The 25,397-nt window shown below is 35.6% G+C and overlaps 1 protein-coding gene across 1 annotated transcript; it reads left to right on the top strand.

Annotated features, from left to right (window-relative positions):
- Positions 1–4,410: 4,410 nt before the first annotated feature.
- On the top strand, positions 4,411–18,775 carry LOC121414058 (F-box/WD repeat-containing protein 7-like). The gene is made up of 15 exons (XM_041607108.1): positions 4,411–4,782; positions 5,344–5,552; positions 6,548–6,643; positions 7,325–7,453; positions 8,195–8,372; positions 9,093–9,183; positions 10,302–10,384; positions 10,917–11,088; positions 12,319–12,439; positions 12,978–13,095; positions 13,792–13,977; positions 15,406–15,528; positions 16,146–16,330; positions 16,844–16,954; positions 17,502–18,775. The coding sequence occupies exons 1-15, from the start codon at positions 4,447–4,449 to the stop codon at positions 17,629–17,631; spliced, it is 2,268 nt and encodes a 755-aa protein (XP_041463042.1). The 5' UTR covers positions 4,411–4,446; the 3' UTR covers positions 17,632–18,775.
- The last annotated feature ends 6,622 nt before the right edge of the window (positions 18,776–25,397 follow it).

The raw sequence follows: 25,397 nt of genomic DNA, 5'->3' as shown, positions 1-25,397 counted from the left end.
TTGGAGTAGTGGTGTCATAATCATTATCTTGTCACTTGTATAGAAAACAACTGTTTTATACAATCATGACACCGCAGTTAAGAAAACGGGGAGAACGTAAGATAGGAATGATATGACTATAGACTATGCACCGTTATAGTTCATTGCAAGCATAATTATCATGTCAAGAATGATACAGCATGATATGATGCAACATGCAAATGATTATTATGCAGAACTACACGTGTTATAATTTGTGTTGTAATTTTATAAAATATAATATAATATACAGACATGCACAAGATCGTGTAACTTTGATTTGAAAATGAATGTTTGAGTTGACAATACAATTGGTCCTATAGATCTGAAATTAAAACATTGACTTGAATAAGATAATAATATTTATCAATGTATATTGTATTTTGTTCTTGATTGTTTAAACGATATTTGAGAAGCATTAAAGTGCCATCTACCTGACGAAATTGCGAGTTTTACTTTGTAATGCCATGTCGACATATATTTTGTCGACGTTGCAACATTGGTTATCTTGCCAAGTTGACCTAAAAAGTTATTTCAGCATGTCTTGGCAAGATAATTTATCTCACCATCACTTTAAGTGATAATGATGATGACAGGCGTGGTTTTAAGGGGGGAGGCTTTGGGGACTGAAGCCCCCCCCCCAAAAAAAAAAATTTCGACCACAAAGAAAGACAATATATATACACGATGTAGAATAAACCACATATAGGAATTCCATTCATGCCGACAAGTGCTCTAAAGTCAAAGTTTTTACTATATTCAAATTCGAAAAATATCTCGCACGGTCGGCGCTAAGCGCTCCCTCACAAAATAACATCTAAATTCAAAAAACATCAATGCTCAATAGACTATAGGAAGTAAATGATAATAGACTTCCTTGCAAACTTTTTTTTTCTTCACATTGACCCCCCTTTGTACTTCACAAACCAAGAATATAACAAAACTAAAGCCATAAAATTACACTTCAACTCTAAACGTGTCCGTGTTTGTCAAAAGAGCTCCGCATTGTTTTCATTCTTTTTAGAAAATGGATTTGTTGCTATATATATACTCCCTGATTGGGACTAAACTTATTTAAAACATAGTTTAGTATCAAAAGTGTCGATCCACTTTTTTTTAATGGCGAGAGGGGGGTAAAGGCAATGCCCAAAATTTTCTGCGCGCAGAGAGATGATGCTGAAATTTTGCACGTGATGCACACCGAAAAATTTACAACCGATTTTAAATTTAAAAGTGTCATGTCGATGATTTGACGGTTTTATAGCGCTTAATTTTAGATGTTTTTTTTTTTTTCAAACACATTTTCGTAATAGATTCATAAATTTTTCATTTTGTCAAAATTATTGGGCAGGGAAAATCGATATGTTTGCCGCATCCCCAATATTTTCATTTCGATTGCCCCCTGCCCCCATCTTCTACTTTTGCAGCCTTTGCGCGCTGAGTATCCCATTCAGTAATTTCACTATATGTTGCAGATTTATTTGGAAGTTCATAAAGTGCTCAAAATGCTAGGTTTTCATTTCTACCTGTTCATTCCATTCATAGCTCGTAATGATATTTAAGGGGTGTCATACTGTCATTGACATTAAAACAACCATCCCCTGCCATGATCTAATATACTTTTTTCACATTCAAAGTCTCTAAATTTTGAGGATATCGCTCTTAAACAACGAGAAGAATGTACACAAATCCATTTCCTGATCGTTAAATGCCTTCATCTACATCTATAACATCCGTCAGGCTCTGATGCATGTGACAGGTGAAAAACTCTAAAGCATTTTGAAAATGTATTTTCTTTTTCACTCGATCCCTTTGCTCCCTCGCCTGATATGTTTGTTTTTATGGGCCGGGGGGGGGGCAAGCTGCTTGGGCAGTATAATGCTACCCACGATAGGTCATTTTTATTGTATTGAATAAGCCAACGTTGAAAATTTCTTAAGCCCCTAGAAGCCCCCACGTCACCCCTCAAAAAAACTTTCACTCTAGAACTGATGATAATAATAGCGAAATAAAAATAGTGATAGTAATAATAACAAGAATATATTAATAATGATAATAATATAGTAATGATGTTTATGATGATAATAGGAGTTGGCTATAAATACGTGATTTCTTGTTTATTGTGCCAACAGTTTTTTGTATTCCTTTTACCTTATCTCAACATGGAATGATAATATTTTTTGTCTCGGGTCCTAGAAAAAAGTGTGCCGGGTCAAAATCCAAAATGGCCGCCACCCCCCCCCCAAAAAAAAAAAAAATTTGGCCCTAACTTCTTTATTTGGTGGTCTTTTTCTCGTGTTTTGGTGTTTATTCATATGTTTTATGGGGCAGGCAATCTGTTTTCCCGAAAATTAATACTTTTAAACTATTATTTTTAGAGTTATAAGGTTATTTTACTTAAAGTTACTAATTTTTGAACCCCCCTTTTCAGCAGAAAATCAGGTTTCATTGTCTCATGGTTCTTGGATATTAGATGATTCAATTTAACCAGTAGCAAGCAGCTTCATATAGCTATATTGCTTTTATTCCTCTAAATTGGGGTTGACGGACATTTGCAAAATATATCTTATCAAATAAAAGAAAATGTCACTTGTCCATAGTGGCCGTATGGTATACAATGTACTGTACATACTACACTGCAAATATATTATATCCATGCATTGAACACCATGACATATAACAAGTCCTGTATATTAACTAGCCTATATTGTGTCATAGAAGTGAGCTCCTGAGGTTTAGAATTAGATTGTGACTTGTGAAATTGATTGCTTGTTAGATGATGTACATGAAGGAAGTGTGTAACCCGATGATAAATATGAATTGCACATACAAAAAAGTTATTTTGACCAATGTATAGCCAAATCCTAATAATAAGAAGAAGAGGAAGAAGAAATTTGAGAAGAAGAAGAAGAAGAGGAAGAAGAAGAAGAAGAAGAGGAAGGAGGACATGGAGGAGGAGAGAAGGAGGGGGGGGGGGGAGGAAGAGAAGCTCGTATGTTTTGCATAGTTAGTAGAAATTTCTACTCTAAAAAAATATATATGCAAAACGCAACAAATCAAGACAACTTCATGCCCTTTAGTTTTGGGTAAAACTATTATCGAACATTTTCTATCTTATAAAAACGTATATTTGATTTTATGATGGCAATTTCAAATACATTTTCCCCATTTTCTCGGGTTGTCTTCCTGTTAACGTATGCATTGGGTCTTTATTATAAGACTAGCAGCTATATCAATCAATTATATGCGTCGCGTGTGGTTGACTTGACAACAAACTGCGCCAGCGGATCCATTTATTAATCATTGTAAGTTAGATCTAACGTAATGTATATCAAATAATTAAATAGAGCAAGTTATTAGTTTATCAATATTCAGATTGAGTTTCTTCTCATGTAAGGGAGTATGTGTGCCATCTTTGAGAAAGGTGAATTTTCCTTGAAATGGTGTTAATCTAGTATTTTACCACTGAAGATAAAGTGCATTTCAAGTTTGCACTGCAGTCCCACGTGATATTTTCCACGTACCGGTACCGTACCGGTACCGGTAGCGAACATAATCTCGATATTTGGCACGGCACCATTTCATGCGGCTGCCTGCGACAAATCCTTCTTGCTTTGAGATTAAAGATATAGCATGGGGGTTGTACTAGGGTTTTATTGCGAGGTTTAGGGGTAGGGTATAGAGAGTGTTCAATTGCATTGTTGAACTTTGTAATTCAATTTGCCTGTGGAATCCGATAATTAATAAAAATAAGCCCTAAAAATTTTAGAGCGATTGTCACCGTAGCAAAATGGAATTGGAACCAATCTTGCCTAGCTGCTTTTTTCTGGGTTTAAAGCTAAGAAGGAGTATCACCTTGCATAAACATAATACATTTTTTTACTTCTAGGACTAGGAACATCAAGGAAATTGAGTGGTGGGTAAGAATACCCAGGGGCAGGAGGTATTCGGAGAGTAAAAAATCCACGTTTACGAGGCATTTCAGTTTTCTCCAATGATTGACCCTTGTTTGTTAAAAAAAACAACTTCTGCACGTAAACAAGGTTTCGAGACTTAAAAAAATTCAACTGGCAGATGGCAGGAAAAAAAACAATCGACAGACAGACATCACAAGTCGTGCATTGTATCTATTATCTGACTAAGCAATTTGCCCGCTGACGTCGCATAACGGCTTTCCATGAAAAAAGTCAAGATGGCAGTATAGTAAATGTAGTTTCTGCATCAAATTATTCTCAATCAAATAAAATGTGAAAAAATGTAAATTACATGCTCATCATTTCCTTTTGGTTCCCCTTGAAAAATAATCAACTCCCATTTTCAGGGTAAATACCCAGATTAAAAGAAATATTGACTATTGAAAGTACAAGCATCATTTTCTTATTTCAGATCAGTATTGGGCTTCCAACCTGATGAGAAGAGATCAGCACAATGGATGTCTTACCCCCTGTGTCTTCCAATCCCCTGGCAAATGACCCAACTCCAAACATGCACATATCCCTGCCAGGGGATGCAGAAAATGGAGATGATGCACAGAATGTGGTAGAGGAAGAGAGAGAGGAGAGGGGAGGCTCCGGATTCCAACTTGGAGACATCCTGTTGTCTGGGAGGAGCCAGAGTGGAGCAGGAGGAGAAGGGGATGGAGTGGCGGTGCTGTCTGACTGGCATGCATTCCGAGGGAGGGGTATTGAGAGCGATAGTACCATGGAGTTTAACAGACAAGTGGATCATTTCAATATCTGGCTGGACAAGTGGAACCACAACCAGGTAACTTTTATGATATCGTTAACTTGACAATTTCTTCACCAAAATTCACTAGGTTGTGTAAGAAACAAACTTTGTGAATCACATTTTTACCATTGGGGGGCCATTTAATAAAGCTGTTTATATACAGAAATTGTGAGTGACTTTAAGAATGACCGATGACCCTTTCTTAGGAACTAAATCAAGGCTAATGGAAATCTGGTGTCTATCTTTGCAGGATCACCAGTCGTTCTTATAGTCCTCTTAACTTACGAACGGCTTTATGAAACACTCACCTGGTATAAGGTGTAGCCATGCAATATGTTGATTAAAGTGAGCTCATATTACAATTTTTAAAAATTGGGCAAAATTGATAGCTCATGAAGTGATATTTAGAGAAAATGTGGGAGCATAATTTGATTACTTTTGATAAAAAATTGAAATAGTTAAATCTACTTGTCCAATTAATACTAATTTGAGCTAGAACCTGCTGTAATCAATAAATTTCTTTATGGTACAAAGTAGCCCATAGTATTTCTGCTTACCTTTCTCAAAATCGTTCACAAATTTGTTTTATGTTTTCAGCGGTGTCAGATACTAGAAGGCATCTTACAGCGCAGCAATTACACCCAATATAACTTCTTATGGACCACCCTACAACCAGCCCTTCACAGGGACTTCATGTACACAGCCAGACAACATTACCCTGAGTATGACTTTGAGCCTATTAGCAGTCATACAAGCAGGGAGACCAGGGCTAAGAGAGCAGTCAGGAACTATTACCACGCTCACAGGTACGCTTAGAACTGCTACAATATCATGTGGCCATTTAAACACAGGGGCCGCGTGTACAAAAACGTAAATATGACCATATGATTGTGATTTTTTGCATGGTCAGCCCGCCCCCCTCTATTTTTTGCTCAGCCGCCCCCCCCCCACTTTGAAAACCGTTCCGTGACCCTTGAAACATATTTTCTGTCTAATCCATCTTGAAGAATTGTTTTATCTTTATCTTGATGGCATTGCAGATGTGGCATTTAAATTCATTTTTTTTTCTAAATAAGAAATTGATTGTAATCAAGCACAAGCTTCTATGCTCAGTGTTTTAATAAACCTTGCAAACATTCAGCACCATGATCTCAAGCACAGTGTTAACCCTTGTGGGAGTGTTGTGATGATACCAAAACTAGCTTTCGACACCTTCGACACTTGAAATCATCAGAAGGTTTACAAAGGTGATCATAACAATTTTCATACATTGAATAAAAAAAAATTCAAGTGATTGAAAACAGATCCACCCCTTCCAGTAGGTCTAATGGGGCATTGCAAGAAGCACTTGCGATCAATAAAAAGATTATCACAAGATTTGAAATTAATTGTGAATTTACAATCAATTGCTAATCGGCTTCTTGAAACAAGCAGTGTAAACTGTCTGTTGGAAAATTGTGACAGAATATTTGCAGTTGATTGCACATGTTTTCTTGCAAAACCCCCTAAAAGAGACATATAGAGAGAGAAGTAAAAAAAAATTGTCCTACTCTGGTATGATTAGCGTTTATTCACACAACAGGAAATTAAATGATGAAATATGAAATAGTGGTGAAGCCTATATGTTTTGCCAATACTTTTCACCTATAGCTCCATCCATTATAAACTAAAGATTTCAGTAGCTTTTAACTGTTACAGCAAATTTTTTTTATTACAGCAAGTTTTGTGAAATGAACCGTATAAATTGTAAATTTCAAATCCAGTTATATTCAAATATTTCTGTTCTGATATATACCTGTAGTGCACATTTACAAAGGAAGACTGATGTGAAGAGATTAAACACCCAGCACATCCTTCCTGTTATCAAGTCTGCGCCTTCGGAAGTTCCTAAGGAAGTGTAAGTTATCACATTGACTCTCCACAAGTTGTTGATTTTTTTCCTAACCTATTTGTTATCATTCATGAGAGGAATTTACTTTCTACCTGTAGTTGAATTCTGAAATGTTTAGCTCCAAATAGTACCCCACCCTTGTCTGAAGAATGTTTAGTAATTGATATCGGAATACAAATTGAGGCCGAATCCCTTTCCCTTAGGATAGATGTCTGTACATCACACATTTTCCAAAACAACTATAATACAATTGTATTACATTTAGGATAAAGTTATTCATATACAAGAACTAGAATTTTCTAACATCAAGCAATGCATCAATTTTCATATCCTCCAAACCTTGTCTCTTTGATGTATATGCATATTCTGTATATTTGATAAAATCCATATTTTATTGTTCGAAACAGAAATCACAAATAGAAGTCATCCGAAAATCCATCTTGCCCAGTTAATCCAGGGCCTGGCAGCCACGGAGCAGAGCCAGATTAAGGTTGCTGTATCCCTTGAATCGTTAAATGCCAATCAGGGCAGCATCACTTCCTACCTTTTAATGTCTTATGGTCTGACGTGGCTGGGGCTTGAACTCCTGACTTCCTAGTTGTGAGACAGGCGCTCTACCAACTTAGCCAACACACCGGTTAATAATTCAAGCTTGTCACTCTCTTTCCTTCAATTTCTTTTCTCTAGTTCATTTAAGTCTGGCTGGGACAGACTTAGACCAACCAACAGCATGCCTCTAGTCAAGCTGCCCACGGTCACTCATTCTAAAACCTTTGACCACCCTCTAAGTAAATCAGCACCAAATTCCCCAATGAGGTAGGCTTTTCACTTTCATAGTTAATTTTATCTAACGTGATTCCTTTGTTGATAAAATTAATGCATTATACACTTTTGCTGCATTCTCAAGGGGTTTCAATCTTACCTTGGTACAAAACCATGGTTTATGCAGATCTTGTTTCAATTGGGAACCCTTTTTACAAAGCATGCATTCCTAATTGGGCATTTCTAAGTGTAAACAATGAAATAAGCATGATTATGTACAAAAATCTGCATAGTCCACTGGTTTGTACCATGGTAAAACCCTGATGATATTTTGTTGTATATGTGTTATTGTGTACTAAATATGTTTGTCTTTTAGAAAGGTTCTTTATTCTGGTTATATCTGACTTGGGAAGGAAATTCTCAACTGTGGAACATTGAAAACAAATTTTGAATTTGAATTTTCAAATAAGTCAAAGCTTCATATTATATAGCACTTGATACAAATGTTTCTAAGCACTGCATACTATTACCCCGGCTCGAGCATGACTATCCTGATCGAACGCTCGAGCATTCAAGGAATTTCTCTCTATCGGTACCCATTTACACTACCTGGGTGGAGAGTGGCAAATGAAGATAAACAGCTTGCCACAGGACACTAGTGCTGCGGTGGGATTTGAACCCCGGATCTAGTGGTTCAAAGTCCGGAGACTTACCCTCTGACCCACAACACCTCTACAAAGTGTAGTTTTACATTTTATATCCCAGTTGATAACCCTTGTATACATTTACTTTCAGGGATGATCAACCAATCAGGAGACATATGCAGGACCATGACGGCCATTCCATTCCAAAGAAAAGGGTAACAAGAAACGAGCGGAAACGGAGGGGCTATAATCCTGTTGATGACAAGAATGTTCCATTGTTGACCAAAGCATTGACCGATGTCCAGTTGACTTGGAACAGGCCGACCATGGTGAGACAAAGGGCGTATTTTTGCAAAATGAGAAATCAAGTGCAAATCAGTTTTTAGGTACCCAAATTAATCATAGTCTGACAATTATATGGTGGTCTTTCAAAAAACTGTATCAGTGGTGTAATAGGCAAAATTCATGAGGAGGCCAGATACGGCGTATCGGACTAAAATCCAATTTTGTGATAGATTTTGACATACTATTTAGAAAATGATATCAAATTTCAGCCTTTTCTCCATTTTTCTTGGTCGTGAAAATTGAGGGGGGGGGGGTGCATGTGCCCCAAGCCTCCTCCATCTGTATGCCACTATTTTAGGTACATGTACCCATATCAGTCATAAGTTTTACAATTGATGAATGGTCTTCCAACAGAAAGTATGAATAGATTTGTTGTAGTGAAAAATGTATCTGTCATTTCAAATTTGTAATTGATATTTGCAATTGATAGCAAACATGTGTTTTGAACACCCCTTAGTTTGTTCTATCAATGAATTTAAAATAAATGGAAGAATGGGGTATGAAGTAACACACGAAGACTTGAACTGAAAAAGTTGCTCAATGGTTGTCATTTCTCTGAGCTGTGTTGCTGTGCATGATGCCACTATGTATAAACAGTGAAAAGTGTTCCTGACTTTTGTTGCTGTTGAATATTATTGTGAAATATCCGTAGAATGCTTTGATGTTTCTTTCTTCTTTATTTTTCCTTTTTTATTTTGTTTCAGTCTGGTAAAGGGGTTGATAGGTTACCTCCCATTGAACCCGTCCCTTTGGAATCCTGGCAACTCTTTCATTGGTATCAAGAATGCTGGAATGGTGAGTATATCTTCGTTGCTCCCAGTTATTGAATAATCTATTAATGGAGCCCAATTCTTGCAGTCCTTATGGGCTGTAGTTCTTCAGAAAGCAGTGGTTTAAAAGTCTCTCCTGGGGCCCGTAAAACAAAGCTTAGCAATGATCTTAGAACCTTTTTTCTACAATTGATTCCATTGACTACAATGTACAATCAATCGTAAAAAATCAAGCGTATGATCAATCGCTAACCTTTGTGTTACAGGACCCTGATCATATTTTGCATTTTCCTCATCTTAGAGCCCACATAAGCATTCTGTTCCACAGTCTTACATATGACTTTTCAGAAGAAATTGTATTTTGTAGTATAAGCCAGTTCGTAGTTCCTTTCTGCGCATGATCAAAAGATTCTACGCATGATCAGAAGAAGGTCATTTGTACTAAAATGACATGGTGCTTTAAAATCTAATGAGATAAGCACGAACTCTGTTGTCTTGATTATTCATATATTCTTTTGAATTGTCGTTTTCATTTATATCCACAAAAACAACAATGCTTCCACGAACGACTGGTATTTCACAGTTTGCAAAGTACATTGTGCAACATGCTAAGATATGCATTCAAAGTAGGAATGCAACAAATGCCTTCATTAAGTGTTCATTTGTGTGCTATTTTAGTCACCTGGTCTATTCAATTTCTTCATCCTGCTATGTAAGGCAAGCTTACGTAATATCTTGCTTTGAAATCTGCCTATCATAATGAAAGAAATGAAAGGTCATTTGACCAAAATTGTCCATGAAGTAACTACGAACTGGTCTATTGCTCTATCCTAACCTGATGTTTGTTGCATCTGTCTCAGAAAAGTATGTTATATGGTTATCATCATGAGTTTATAGGTGTAAGCTTGAAAGATTTTCAAGTTCCAATTGATTACTTTATTCAATATGTTCATCTGGGAATGTTTAGAAAATTAAAACATACGTAAAAAGATAATATGTCTGTTACTTTTCTAAAACAAAAGTTACCCTTAATCACAGATCGGTCTTTCACATATATAGGCTAAATTTCATAGCGTTGTAGTTTGTCAAATAGTTTTGCTTAGTGTACAATATGAAATCTTATCTTGTTTCTCATACATGTAGACGTCCAGAGGAATGAGTTCCTTCACAAACTCTTGAAGAAGTTGGATCAGCGTCAGTTGTATTTCTTATCTACTCACTCTGCAGTAAGTTTCAACCATTAAAGAATTTATTATCGTTTTATACATGTATATGTGTATATGAATAATGCAAAGTGTTTATTATATATTCAACTTACAATTACTACATGTATGAATGTTATTATCCAATTGGTGAAATTGAATTATGTGATGGATTGATTGTTTTGCCCATCAAATATGAGATGGAGTTTTGTATTTTTGATCTAGTGACTCACAATGATATTCTCAGGAAAATGCATTTAGACCAGTCATATTTTAAGATTCGTAGGAGACTTAAAGTTATGTTAATAGGCATGTATTTTGAGGGCTATTCTTTCTAATATATATATTTATGAAAATTGATAAGTTGAAATTAAACTTTGAGTTTATTTGAAACAGTTTGAATGTTGTGTTTGAAATCAATGTATTTAATATGGCATTCAAGAATTGAAGATTTTGTAAAATAAATAGCTATTTTTTAGGAAAATATTTTGTTCAGCTGTGGATAAGTTCACTTTAAATTTGTTTGACAATGTAATATTTCTTTTTTTGTTCCAAGCTGAAACAATCACGAGATTTTATCTCGCTGCTCCCTTTACCGCTGGCGCTAAGGATCCTGGGATACCTGACACCAAGATGGCTGCTAGTGGCTGCCCAGGTCTGTAAGACGTGGAACCGTCGGGCCAGTCATGATCAAATATGGAAGGAGAAGTGTTCTAAGGTTGCCATAGGTAAATTATGAATCACTGACCCATCATAGTCTTAACAGAGGGTTAATCTTGGCCCCATCTTACAAAGAGTTTCGATTGGTCCAATTAATCGTAACTCTATGGAAATCCATCAGTGTCATAATTTGTTCTACAGGAAATTTGCAAAATGTCCTTTGTAAACAAAGGAGAACACACCCAAAATTGTTTAGAAATCAATGAATCTATGGATATGCATTTATGTCTAGATTTTTTTTGAACAAAAGTGCAATTTATATGCTGCATTTGCTGGATTTTCATAGTTGTGTAGACAAAGTTATATCAAATCCACAATGATAGCTTTTCTGGTTCAGCATTTTTCTTTTGTTCTCAATATTTTATAAAATTTTTGGCAATCAATAGGTTTATTTACTGACCACTTTTACCTGAGTAATAGGTTATTGAAAGTAAGGAACAGACACATACCAGTATGCATTTTTCCTTTTTTGCTAATAAACTTGAGTGTAGCATGTACAGATGAGTGATTTCCTTATGAGGTGCTTATCCATTGCGTTCATCTTAAAAATGAAGCATGTTTGTTTGTAACAATTCATCTGTAGATGAAGACTCTTGACCACCAATTAAAGGTCAAGTCCACCTCAAAAAAAATGTTGGTTTGAATCAATAGAGAAAAATCAGACAAGCACAATTCTGAAGATTTCATCAAAATCGGATGTAAAATAAGAAAGTTATGACATTTCAAAGTTTCGCTTATTTTTAACAAAATAGTTATATGAAAGAGCCAGTTAGATTCAAATGAGAGTTGATGATGTCACTCACTCACTATCTCTTGTTTTTTATTGTTTGAATTATACAATGTTTCCATTTTTACGAATTTGACGATTAGGACCTCCTTGCCTGAAGTACAAAATGTTAAAATAATGGAATTCCACGTGTTCAGGGAGGAATGAAACTTCATTTCACATGACAATGACGAGAAAATAAAATATTTCATATTTCAAACAATAAAAAAAAAAAATAAGTGAATGACATCATCGACTCTCTCATTTGGATGTAGCTGGCTCGTTCATATAACTGTTTTTGTGAAATGAAGCGAAACTTTGGAATGTCATAACTTTCTTATTTTACATCCGATTTTGATGAAATTTTCAGTGTTATGCCTGTTGATTTTTTTTCTTTTTATTCAAATCAAGTTTTTGTTGGGGTGGACTTGTCCTTTAAGTGTACATTGCAATTTTTTGTATTGGTGAATAGAAATTCCACTGCCAGAGACACCATTCCAGTGGAAGAAGATCTACAGGGATAATGTATTTCTAAGATGGAACTGGGATGAAGGCAAAACCAAATCTGTAGATGTCAGAGGTCATTCTTCAAAGTAAGTATGGAAATGAAGTCCGTGAATTGAGATCATATCTAGGAGTAAAAAAACTCTGGGGCAATTGTACTTCCACCCCTTTTCAACTTTTGATGCTGTGCCTTGCCTATAACTTCTTTGGCTGTATATCACATTAACTTTTTGGTGAAGAGCTATTATCTGAAAGAATACTTAGAGTCCTTTTTTCGGGAATACCTTTTATACATGGTGAAATAAAAAACGTTTATCATCTATTAAACTTCAAGTCTTTTGAATTATAACTTTCTTGCCACTCACCCCCCCCCCTCACCTCCTTTGGAAGGGGCACACCTGAAGTCTTGCCTGTAACCCTTTAAACACCTCAAATACATGTGTTAACACCAGATACTCTACAGAGGATTGAAAATCCATGCATCTATAAAATTTGCACCTGGACATACATTCCTCATTGCTTTCCGAACTTAGTAAAGTACTCCTGGCAATTAAATATATCAATTCTTAGTGACACACAGAATCTTTGTGCTTTACATTTCTGTACATTATCCATATTTGGTTATAGAGTACATTGTGTGACGTTTGATGGAGAGCATCGTATTGCCAGTGGGAGTGCGGATAAGACTGTCAAGCTTTGGGATATCAGAACCGGTGCTTGCATCCAAACACTCAAAGGACATCAGGTCAGTATTACCAAAATAATCTTTTATTACTGGGTTTTTTTATTGGATGAAATAGGTCTTAAAGATGCAAGATAATTTTCTATGTCTAGTCTACATAGTGATGAAAGGGATAGAGTACTGTATAATCGTTGAATTTCAATTCAGATATTGTCAAGATTTGAACCAAGGTGAACTCTGTAAGAATTTTAATTTCTCTGAATATCTTTTTAAAATTTCATTTTAGTTTATTTGATTCACCATAGAATACTGACATCAACTACGAGCAGTTGATTGCATCATAACAATAGAGTAGAAGCATATAGGGATTCATTTATCATATATATGAAATTACCAAAACAAAAGACATCACCATGCTGGATAAATTCTTCTTACGATATTTAATGCGAAATCTAGGAAAATGTGAAAGAGAAATATTTAAAACTATAATATGAATGTTCAAAAAGTCAAAATAAAATTTAAGACAAGAATAAAGAGTAACTTTACTGTTTTACTTTATAATGAGATTGAATTGAATTAAAACACCATTGACTACAACAAGGTTGCGAAAATAAAATTACTGTTACATTTCACATAGAAACGGGGGGGGGGGGGGGTAGTCTTATTTCCAAGAGCTATGCAAGTAGACTATTAATGTTCACTAACTTGGATTTTCTTATATCAGTGTTTTTTTTTACCTTTTTCTGATGATGAATACAGAAAGGAGTATGGTGTCTTAGATTCTTCACTGAGCATCTTCTCATCAGTGCATCCTACGATGCAACCATTAAAGTCTGGAATCTCAGGAAGGGGGCATGTGCTCGCACCCTTCTAGGTCACGAAGGAGCGGTCTGGGCGATGGCTTTGAAGAAGAATTACCTAGCAACCGCATCACAGGATAGAACGGTATGTATTAGACTCTGTTGGTGCGCACTGATTTTCTCCTCTGAAAGTTTCTGTCTTTCTCCCTGAAAGTGCTTCATTTAAAATTAGGTGTCCGACAAGTTATTAGTTCTGACCACTTTTTAGGTGGGTGTTTCATAACACTGTTCATAAGGTTGTTGAGCGACATTACAATTAACAACTGGTGACCCTTTGGAAATATATCAACGCCAATGGAAAGCTGGTGTGTATTTCTTACCACAAAAAAGGATCACCGGCCTTCAAAAAAATCACTTGTAACTTATGAACAGCTTTATGATGCACCTGCCAGGTTGTGACTGACTGAGAATCGGGACGGGGGGGGGGGGACTGTAACCAGGGTAACCATCGGATAATGACGACTTGTCAGAACTCACATGAAAAGAACCCCTGCTATTCTCTCAATTGATTCTTCAGGATCTTTTAGTTGAATTTAAATTTTGTGTTTGTATTGCATTTTCATGGTATTATGTTTGTTCCCTTTATTGTTTAAACATTCACTCCTTTTTTAATTAATCTTTTCTGTAGCTAGATCCACCTTTTTATGTCACTTCTCAAAAGTTATTTTTGTTTTTTGATATACTGTTCATCTGAACTTTTTAAAGCCATTAATCATGATTTGCAAAATTTCTGTCTATTCCGGTGAGGACACTTGCTCTTTCAAACACTGACTTTCAAAACTGAATGATTTTATTTGCATGGGCGTAGAGCTGGATATAAACTACAAGACTGTATGGTAAAATAAAAAAAAGTAATTCTTTATATTTTTAATTAATTACGCAAACAAGCGTATGAAATTTGCTGTAAATTTTTTTTTTTTTTGTATGTTTTTGCCTTTAACTCAATATATGTAGCTAGTAGAATGCTAATTTTTGGTTGGAGTATTAATTATTAAATTTCTAACAAATATCTACAAGAAAATTGCAAAAATATAATTAAATTTTTTCATGTATTTTATCATTTTTAAAAATTCTTATTGTATTTCTTTGTTGTTTCAAACCTTTGTTTTTCATGTTTTTTTCCAATGAATTTTGTTGGGGACCCTTCTGCAATCATAAATAGCATAAAATGAATCCATTTAAACCAACAAAGTTAAAAATAATCATACATCTATGAATTTTGGTTGAAAAACACAATTTGCATTGACTTTGTACACGGAATCACTTTTTTGAGCCATTTCGGGTCTGACATGCACTTACATAATGCTGCATAATTTCAGAAATTTGTCCCTGGCCGTCGCAATTTTGGTCTTAAAAGATGCGCAAGACTTGAAAGTAAAAAGTCAGTGAGCGGCGCAATAAAAAACTTTGCGCAACGGCATAGTGATTAAATTTGACAAGGGGGGGGGTCAAATTGATAAGGGTTAAATGACGTCCTTGGTAATTGCATGTTTCTCTTTTTGATTTCACCTAGGTAAAACTATGGGACCTTAGCACCTGCGTGCTGAAACACACCATGATGGGTCATGGGCAAGCAGTGTTCTGTGTTGATATGGATGAAGAATGTACTATGGTGATATCAGGATCAGCTGATAAGGTATGTTGAATCAACTGTAGATATCTAGTTTCAAGTACAATCCAGCTGCTTTACAGAATTGGCATTTTATTGCATGAGATCTAATTTTGAATAGATATACAAAAATGTCTGGTGTTAAAATCGTAGTAGAATCAAGATGAAAGCTATTAAAAGATTGATTGATTTTCATGTTCACAAGTGGACTGCTGCATGGTGGAGTGAAGCGGCGCAAACACAAGGTATGCACGAGCACCTATTACCAGTACACTCTGCTGTTGGAAGACGTTGAAATGTCAGGCAACAGTCCAGTTGGGCCAAGCTCAGTTTCTTAGGTTGCTTCCCTCCACTGACTTTGTATACCATAAACACAGAGTAGACTAGTATCTGTGAAAGCGAACTTGATCTGACATGAGTTCCTATTAAGATGCTTGTATTAGAGTGAATATATATTTCTGGTTGTCCCTGCCTGTCAAATATTGGTCTCTATAGTCTCCAGAAGACACACTCTGAGGAGACTCTGTTGAACATCCCTAAACTTGAGGCATCATCCATCATCAACTTTATTATTATCAGAATCATCATAAGTGGAACAAAAATCTCAGCTTTCTTTTGTCTCCTTGTATTTCCAACTACCATAGAGTGTAAGAATCTGGAGCGTTGAGACAGGCCGTCACACGAGGGTGATCCGAATCAGCCAGACGACATCTGTTATGGCTCTCAGCTATCATGACGGATACTTTGCCTGCTCGGTAGGAGAGGTTGTATCTCTATGGCGGCTGGATACTGCCACATGTATTAAGACGTTTGAGGAACACGAGAAAAGGTAGATTTGTTTTCATGCCAATGAAGTATATACAGTATCATATTTGTCAAATTTAGTGTGATAATATGCACATGATTTGTATTGTAAATGGACTTGTTTGGAGCAGTAGATGCATGCTTTGAGTACAGTTAAACTTTATTCAATAGTTTTGACTACAAAAGGTTTAAGAAGAATCTGACAACTTTTTTTCAGTTCCAATTTAAACCGATCTTTCAAACAGTTTTGACATGTGTATGTGGATTTTTTAAAGGACTATAAAGATGCTTATGAGTAAAAGCACGATCCTTATGACCCCCCCTCCTTTTTTTAATCATGTTGGACAATTTATTGTAATTATCACAAATCTTAATACTGCATACAGGTGTCTAGTTATGCTTAGATTTTATTGCATAATGACCAGAGTCATAGTCTTGTCATTGTAAACTTGATCTTTTGATGTTTTTTAAAGAGATGTGAATAAAATTGAATTAAATTGAAAAAGTAATATTCCTGTTATGATTTATCTTTTGACAGAGTTGAGACTCTAAATCTCCAAATCAGTAAGACCACCTACCCTGATACACCTCAAGGTTTACTGGTCAGTGCTGGTCAAGATGGGATGGTCAAGTACTGGGATCTAGAAAAGTGAGTATGGAATCCAGATTACATTGCGATGGGAGTTTGCTCTTTTGATGTTTGAATTCACTATTCATGTATTCTTGTCTGACGTAAAGTGTTTATTTTCAATCAGTAACACGACAACTTGAATTTCATATTCAGTGTCAATCCAATCTGCAAGGTCATTAATTATGCGAAACTTGAATTTATTTGAAATCTGCACGGAAGGGATTGAGTACTAATAAAATGTGAAAAATTATGAAGTTCATGACAGAAACATCTTGTATTTTTTTTTAAAGTGATTCATTTGACCCAAAATTGTTTTTCACAAAGGCTTCAACACAGCCATTGCAGTTCAATTCATAGTTGTGAGTGGCACGAACACAGCACTCATACACAGAGTATGTGACTGTGTTGTACTGCACAATATGTGCAAAATATTATATGCAAATTAATTTGCACCAATTATGCTCAGATTTATGTCGCACCAACCTTATTGAAACACCGCCTTGGTATGTAATGCTTTATTGAACCCTAACAGTCATCATTTGGGACTGTATCTTTGTGCACTCAGGGATAGTAGCTGGCACTCGATGAAGTCTAGGAAAGGAAGCCACATCAGCAACATCTTCTGTGATAAGACCAAGATCATTGCAGCATGCTCCGACTACAGGATCAGAATATGGAACTTCCACAGCAGATAGGTCAAAGGTCGTGAGTGTAAAAGTTCTTTAACACCGAACCTGGAGTCAGCCACTGGCCCGTATTCTGAAGTCTAGTTCAATTTAGACCATTAAAGTCTAGCTCTGTGCTAAAATTATGGGAAGCCAAAAGTGGACAAAATTGTACACTTCGAATATTCATTGTGTTTTGTTTCCTTATCTTATTTATAATTCCGAAACTGTTATGATTAATGTTCATGTTTGAGATTTCTAACTCGATTGGCTTTCCATAGTTAAACCACATTACTTTAGACCAGAGTTTAGATTAAACCTGAGTTCAGAATACGGGTCCTGTGTCCACAACCATATCAAATCACCTGAAGTGTGATCCCCATGGTTCTGTGTCAGTTACTGTTCTGGCTACCAAGGCATTTTGTATTTGCTTTGTCTACCAGCAGATTGTCTAATTCCCAGATCATGTGTTATACCATCTACATGTCTTGGTCTACTGTAAATTTGGTATGATAACAAGTTGGTCCAGCTATTAATTGGTGTAATATTTACTTGATCTAACTGTCATATACTCTGATGCCTAGATGGTATAATTTTCACTCCATACCCAGGTGAGGTGAATGGGCACCCTGCAGGAGTATTTCCTTACATGCACTGAGAGCCGATGATGGTAGCTTGTGCTAAAGTCGGGGTATTATTAGCAGCGCTTTGTATCCTCTGGCAAAAAGGGCTTTATAAATCCGGCTATTATTATCATTATTTTGCAATTTGTCGAATGAATATTTGGTTCATAAACAGTTTAATTAATCATATAGATGAAGTGTTGTTAGACCGAGTGGATATTAGACTGAATAAGTATTAGCCTAACCGAAAATTAGACAAAATGGTAAGCAGACGAACTAGTCATTACGTCAAACATCCCTTTGAAACAATACCGCAGTTCGGATTGCGAACTGCGGTGCTGTACCCCATTTTTCATTTGGATCTCCTAAAACTCATTTTCAAGCCCTTATCAACCGCGCTTGGCCAAGTAATCCAGGGGTAATCCCTACTGTCTCAATTTCACCCCCACAGGCCAGTACATGAGCGTTGAGCAAAGGACGAAAAGATAAACAACAGCTGCGCTATTACGTAAGACTTCTCTGCCTGTAGTAGGACCTTCGGAATGAAATTATTGTATTCCATATTTAATCACGTTTTCAAAGGCATATTGTATTCAGTAACCCAATGTTAGTCCATTTTCAATTTGAACAAAGAAAATCGACCTCGGAATAAGGAAAGTAAGCGAATAAAAATGACGGCACGCTTACATGGACCGCACTCAGCGCTGCGCATGCATCCCATCGTGTGTGGCCCCCTGCTGTGACTGTATATGCAGGGCTGTTGTTTTATCTTCCGACCAACGTCTAGAAACAGGTGTTTTGATACTTAAATTGCTTTCTTGAGGCAGTTACGGCTGGAGAAGAGAATTGATGAGAAGGGGAACTGGGGTATAGTGTTCTCGAATGGAAGTTTTTTGTCATGTGGTAGATGTACTAGTATTAGACCATGTGGGATAAGACCAAATGGAGAGTAGACAAACTGCGATTAGACTAGGTAGTACTAGGAATTTGCCAACAAGACGTGGGGCATTTTTGGGGTTGAACAGTCTGGAATAGATAAATGATTTATTTCCATCATTTTCATGCACTTACCGGGACAGGCTCATGCCTTGAGCCAGAATGAGTTCGGTGTGCAAGGTAAGGTCTTTAAAGGTCATTTCTATTATATGCATCCGTCCACAAACTAAATGTTTGTTATCGTCAATGTATGTGGCTTAAATGTAAAAATGAAAACAGTGCAATGTATCGCAAATTATTGTTTAATCTTAAATTTATATATTTTCATAGATTATGACAGCAGTGATTTGAAATTTCTCAATATAAATTATTTGTATAGTATCATGTTTACACAAAATTGATACTGATGTAGAATTGACTTCCATATCGTGTATAGGCTTCTACCAAAATTATACAGTCTTTACTTCCATATTGTTAGCATATTCTTACTGAATTGTAGATACAACTTCCATCATGGTATATTTTTAGTCTAATTTTATGGATGACTTAATATCATTACATGTATTGTTGGTATATCCTTCTCTTCCATATCATAAAGAACATTATGATTGTGTCTGTCGATTTTTATGCATGTTTTTCAGTAATTTTCGTAAGATACAAACCTTAACGGCCGTGTCGTTTGAGGGTAAATCCCGCAAGCGGCCTTTCATGACCAATTCTCAAACTTCATGTAGACCAAACAATGGAGTGTGCAGGAAAGCCGCTATGAAAAGATGCATGGTGCCAATATAGTGAAATTCTTGTTAAAATATGCAGCACAGACAAGAAACTTAACAGGTGAAATTTAGAGAAGGTTCCATTTTTCGCTATTGTGTGTTGAACATCTTGAAAGTTTTCACTTCTGTATGCAGGCATCTCTGCCAAGGTTAAACCTGTTGGGAATGCAGAAATCTAGTTGACTTAGAAGGGGTATATCACATATGTTTTGCTTGATAGTCAGGTCCCTGTTGCATAAAAGTTATTAATATAGTAACTTTACCATCAAATTACCAATTACATTGTTACCATGGTAATTACCATGGTAACAATGCTCATCAGCCAATCAGAATCAATGGTTTCAGGGAAGATACCATTCTGTGGCAAAATTACCCTAATAGTAACTTTTATGCCACAAGGCCCTGGTCTAAAAAATTGTGTCATCTTGGGCGAATATTCGACTTGTCGGAGGTTGTTGACTTATGCAAATAAGCCTGTATTGACAGCATTGCATTTGCAAACACAACTGGAATCAAAGATCTAAATATCAGATGAGCAAATTTTGAATTTGTCAAGAATCACATAAATATCTGTATGCCAAATTGTTAGCATGTACAGTGTTTCTCTGAAGACCCCAGAGCTAGTATTGCTACAATATTGCTTTGTAACTATTGTTGAAATTGCTATTTATTGTAATTGTGATAATACATTAATATCTATTTTTGTATATTAGTTTTATATGGTGTCAAATACATATATAAAGCTTGCCATAATATTGAATGCAAATGTGATAGACAAAAGTTTTTTTCTTCCAGATATATCCAGCTTTAAATATTATCAAATGATCATTTTCACTTTTTACATAAATATAGGAACAGCCATGCGTTCTGTAGTGTGTGGATAGGTTTGCGTGAAGTTTTCCAGTTTTTATATTACAACGTATGAACCAAATATATTTATAGACCTTGTTTAGTACATATTTATCTAGAGTGATATGAGTAATCCATTCCAAAATGTCTATTGTAAAGAGTAGCTAATGAAATATTGAATGATGCACTGCCGTGTTCAAGATGTCCTTTCAAGATGTCCTTTTTGGTAGTGAAGTGATATAAACTTCACTTTACAGACAGAGACGAGTGATAGAATTTTCACATCGACCTTTTTTTTTTTAGGATTAACTTGAACCATATCAATGCGGAAAGCCAGTAAGCTTCTTTTAAAACATCTACATGTAGATGGTTGTAGAAACATATTCTATCAGTTAAAACCTCTTTTTAGTGTAAAGGACACATCTTGCCATGTTAAACATCATTCAATTAAAATGCAGTAATTTTTTTTCTTTTATATGTAAAGGAAAAACTGTTGTAAATTAAGAGGCTTTTTATAGGAGGAAATTAAAAAAACTGTTGTCTTGCTATACATGGCACTGTATTCTCTAATTGTCTGAGAATTAATTTGTACAACTTTACAAATGGCCATTAAAACACACAGGCAAAGTAGATTATAGACTTTCAAAAGCACATGTACATGTATAATAAGAATGTGAAGAGTACAAGTGCCGGGGGGGGGGGGGGGGGATACATAGTAGTACAACTTGATAATCATGATTAAAACATTTCCATGGTCATCAGCAAGAAAGCATGTTATAGGGTTTTTATAATTTTACTCCTCTGTATCAAACTAAAATGTGATTTTTGAAGTGATATACACTGTATGATATCAAGATTACCTCTGTGAAGGCCATGTCACATATTGTGTCATGATGTCTGAGAATAAATGCATTTTCCTTTATCTAATATTATATTATCAATATTGTTAGACTTACGGTATGATTTGCTGGCAGGTAAGTGGCCTTCAAAATCTACAAAGAAATACATTTGTATATTCAGTACATATCATCATTATGTATACCTGTAAATACTGTCAAATTAAAAATATTATTGTATATACATGTATAGCACATGGATGTATAGAGAAAATAAATGTGACCTCCAACATATTCATTGTGTTTTTGGTTCAGTTGGTTTATTTGTGCTATAAAGTGAAGTGAGATATGACATTAATAATCATATAACAAGGTTCATTATAGATATTACGTTAGAAATGTTCATGATGCAACGTAATGTATTCATACAGGAAAGGTCTGAAACTTCCATGATGAAATGAAAGAGTAAAACCCATATTAATTTTAGTGTTCAACATGAAATCTAAAATGGATTCTTTTGCCCAATTGATCGTGGGCCTGGCAGCCACCGTGTAGCGCCAGATCGACATAGCTCTATCCCTTAAATCGTTGAACGTCAAACAGGGTAGCAGTAACTCGTATCTTTTAACGTCTTTTTGTATGGCGCGAAGTCCTGACCTCCCCGGCTGGTTGTGGGATGGGCATTCAACCATCTTAGCCAACAGACCCATTATTATGTTATAATTCATATAAACATAGGTGCATATCATCATATGAGTTCCATATAAATAATATAGTTGTATTGTCTTTGAAATGCAAAGGTGGAATGTCCATGAAGCCTGCTTACTAGTCGCTATACATTGTGATCAGACTATTTTTTTTAATAACATGGTGTTTTGCATCAAGTATGAAAGTTCAAAAGGTAAAAACCATCTTATATGAAGTTCGGAATCATTCCAGGATTACTGAAATAAAAATTTTCCTTTACTGCAAACCTTGTGGTTGGAGTATAAAGTCCAATTCAGCTTCAAAGCACAGCCAATGGGAAGATTGCTGAGTCACTCCAATGTGGGAGTGAAATGCCCTCTATTCCTACAAGGCAGGCTTGCATCTTGTTTAATTTCAATTTTGATATGTATGCCATTCTTGGGAACTTTGTTAAGATCTTAAAATTTGATATGATCATGCTGTCTTACAATTGTTTCCCCAAGGATTTTCCGTGCAAAAAACAAATGTGGCATTTGATAATACATGTAAGATGCACACTGTCAAAATAACAAACACAAAAATCAAGGAAATGAAAACAATAATTTACTATTCTTGCTTTTCTTTTAATCACACCATGATTTGTATAATATTATATGAAATATATTCCAAATAACATCTCTATATTAAAGGATTAGGCCCAATTCTGTGATAAGGCAACCACACTAAAACAGACAGGGAACAGAGAAAGCATATCACAATTCTATACAGACATGAATCTGAAATATGAATATTTTACAACTTGTTTTTAAACAGCTGACAGAGGCTGAAATAAATACTATGATACACCTATATACAGAGTGGCACAAACACAGATATTTTACATCAGTTATATGTAGTGAGAATAGACCAGTGCGAACCCAGTTTCACAAGATCCACAAAATTTCCTTGCTTTCACAGGAATCTTTACATTTAAATAATACATGCACATTTAAGAAGCTAGCCTGGGGAGGGGGGCAGTTAAATATATTGATGTACACATGCATGACCCCCCAAATGTGTTTGTAAGGGGTTTTTTCCGTTTTGGATGCAGGCCGTGTGTGCGCTCATTAAGGGTATCAAAAACACCGATTAAAAAAAAGAATGGTTTTGAAAGACTGGTCAATTGGGGGGCAGACTTATTTAGGGTATTTTTTTCCCTAAGATTTTCTTTTTTTAAGACTAGCCGAACGTGTTTAGGGGTCAAAATGTGTAAATGAAGCCTGCAAAAACTTGTTTAGGGGGTTCTTTTGCACACAGAGAAATACTCGTTTTGGGGGTGCTTTGAAATAATTTGGTCATGCATGTGTTCAGTAGTACATTTGACTGCCCCCCCAAAAAAAGTTAAGTATACATTTAATATTAAATCAGCCCCCATCGTATTCAGTCATGATTCAATAGAATTGATTCACAATGTTTAGAATCGATCTCAGCTTTTTGCCCTGTAACATAAAATGAAAATTGAATAATCAAGATCTTTGTTGTACAAGAATGTGCACATTGTGAAACATGTGCTTTTGATCCATCTGAATCGGTTGAAATTTACTATTGGTTGCAAATTTTCGTGTTAGAGAGGCCAAGGTGATGTTTTACAAAGAGATATCTATTTTCATTTGCAAGTGCCTTTGCTCACGTTATTTAACACATAATCTCACTTAGGCAGGAGCACATGTCCCTTGGCTAGGGTATGATGCGACTAATTCAGTGATGTATTATACAGCATACAATTGTTGGTACAATTTAGAATCAGACTTCAGTTTTTGTGAAAAAAAACCCCTGGGGGGTGTTCCACAAAGATTTAAATACGACTTACAGTCGCGTCTAAATGCTGACGCGTACATTTTTATGCAACGCGCAATCTTATCCATCGATGCGCTGTAGTGCACGTCCTGTACATGTAGGTATGATCCGACAGATACAGTCACGCCTTTTGTAATGCACATAACTAGGCATTTAAGTGCGACTCTTAAATCATACTTAAATCTTTGTGAAACACCCCCCTGGTCTCTCAAGTACTCAAGTTAAGATCAACCCCCAAATTATGATTAATCTCTCTATACCAAGATTTCACAGTACAACACTATATAGGATAGTCTATCGGAAAATATGATATGATGGTCATCACCAAGTGAGCAGTACCATCTCTCAGAATACACAGTACAATTAATACATACTTTGTGAAAACAAGTATCAATTTGATATACACCTGTAAAGTACATCTAAACCTGAAATTAATGATACATCAATTGAAAATAGATACAACATGCAATTTGAATACATGATTTCCTTCTTTCTAAATAAATCATGCTGTAAATATAGACGCCCATATATACGAAGCACTGCATATTGTTCATGAATAAATCTAACATGCAAACAAGGTGAATTAGTACATTTTTTGGCACCATAAAACCTAAATAAATACAAGGCTAATCAATTCATGTCTGCTTCCCTTACTTCTGTAAAGACCCTTTTTAAAAATTATAAAAAGAATTTAGGGTGAATACTGCATTTCAATATTTCCTGCCATAAGTTAAGCTTTATTAGATCATCTCTTTAATATTTTCAAATAAATAATCGCCATTATGATAGAGGCAGCAGAGTTTGGGTTAATATCGTGTCGAACAAATTACAACTACACATAATTAAACATGAACATACACAAAAAGTCTTGAAAATATTACATGAATCCTATATTACTATCATAATCATCATTACAATAATCATTTTTTAATAGAAAAGGTGAAAATCACAAAGTGTTGCTTTTGACAATTAAATCACCATAATCTTCAGATTTTTCAGTGCAAAAGTCATGACATTGATTGATGTGGTGTGATTTATGTTGACCATTGCACAGAAATTGCAGTATATGTTCATTTGGAATTCAGGTGAGGCAAAGAAAATTACCATTAACTCTTCATGCGTTCACCTGTATACCCCCTTTGTGTTGCATTAATTTAGGGTCTCATTCACATTCGTGCCATGAGTCACAGACTCCTAACAATAAACCTGGCCATGGTATTGTTTGTGAGGAGGGTTTTATTGATTTTATCCTC

This window comes from Lytechinus variegatus, chromosome 4 (genome assembly GCF_018143015.1).
Source record: "Lytechinus variegatus isolate NC3 chromosome 4, Lvar_3.0, whole genome shotgun sequence".
NCBI lineage: Eukaryota > Metazoa > Echinodermata > Echinoidea > Temnopleuroida > Toxopneustidae > Lytechinus > Lytechinus variegatus.
This window is presented reverse-complemented; position numbering and strand designations above follow the sequence as displayed.

Coding starts and splice junctions, on each gene's coding strand:
- LOC121414058 (XM_041607108.1), top strand. CDS start 4,447: ATGGATGTCTTACCCCCTGTGTCTTCCAATCCCCTGGCAAATGACCCA. Junction 12,440..12,977: donor GTCAGAGGTCATTCTTCAAA/GTAAGTATGGAA, acceptor ATTTGGTTATAG/AGTACATTGTGTGACGTTTG. Junction 16,331..16,843: donor TTTGAGGAACACGAGAAAAG/GTAGATTTGTTT, acceptor ATCTTTTGACAG/AGTTGAGACTCTAAATCTCC.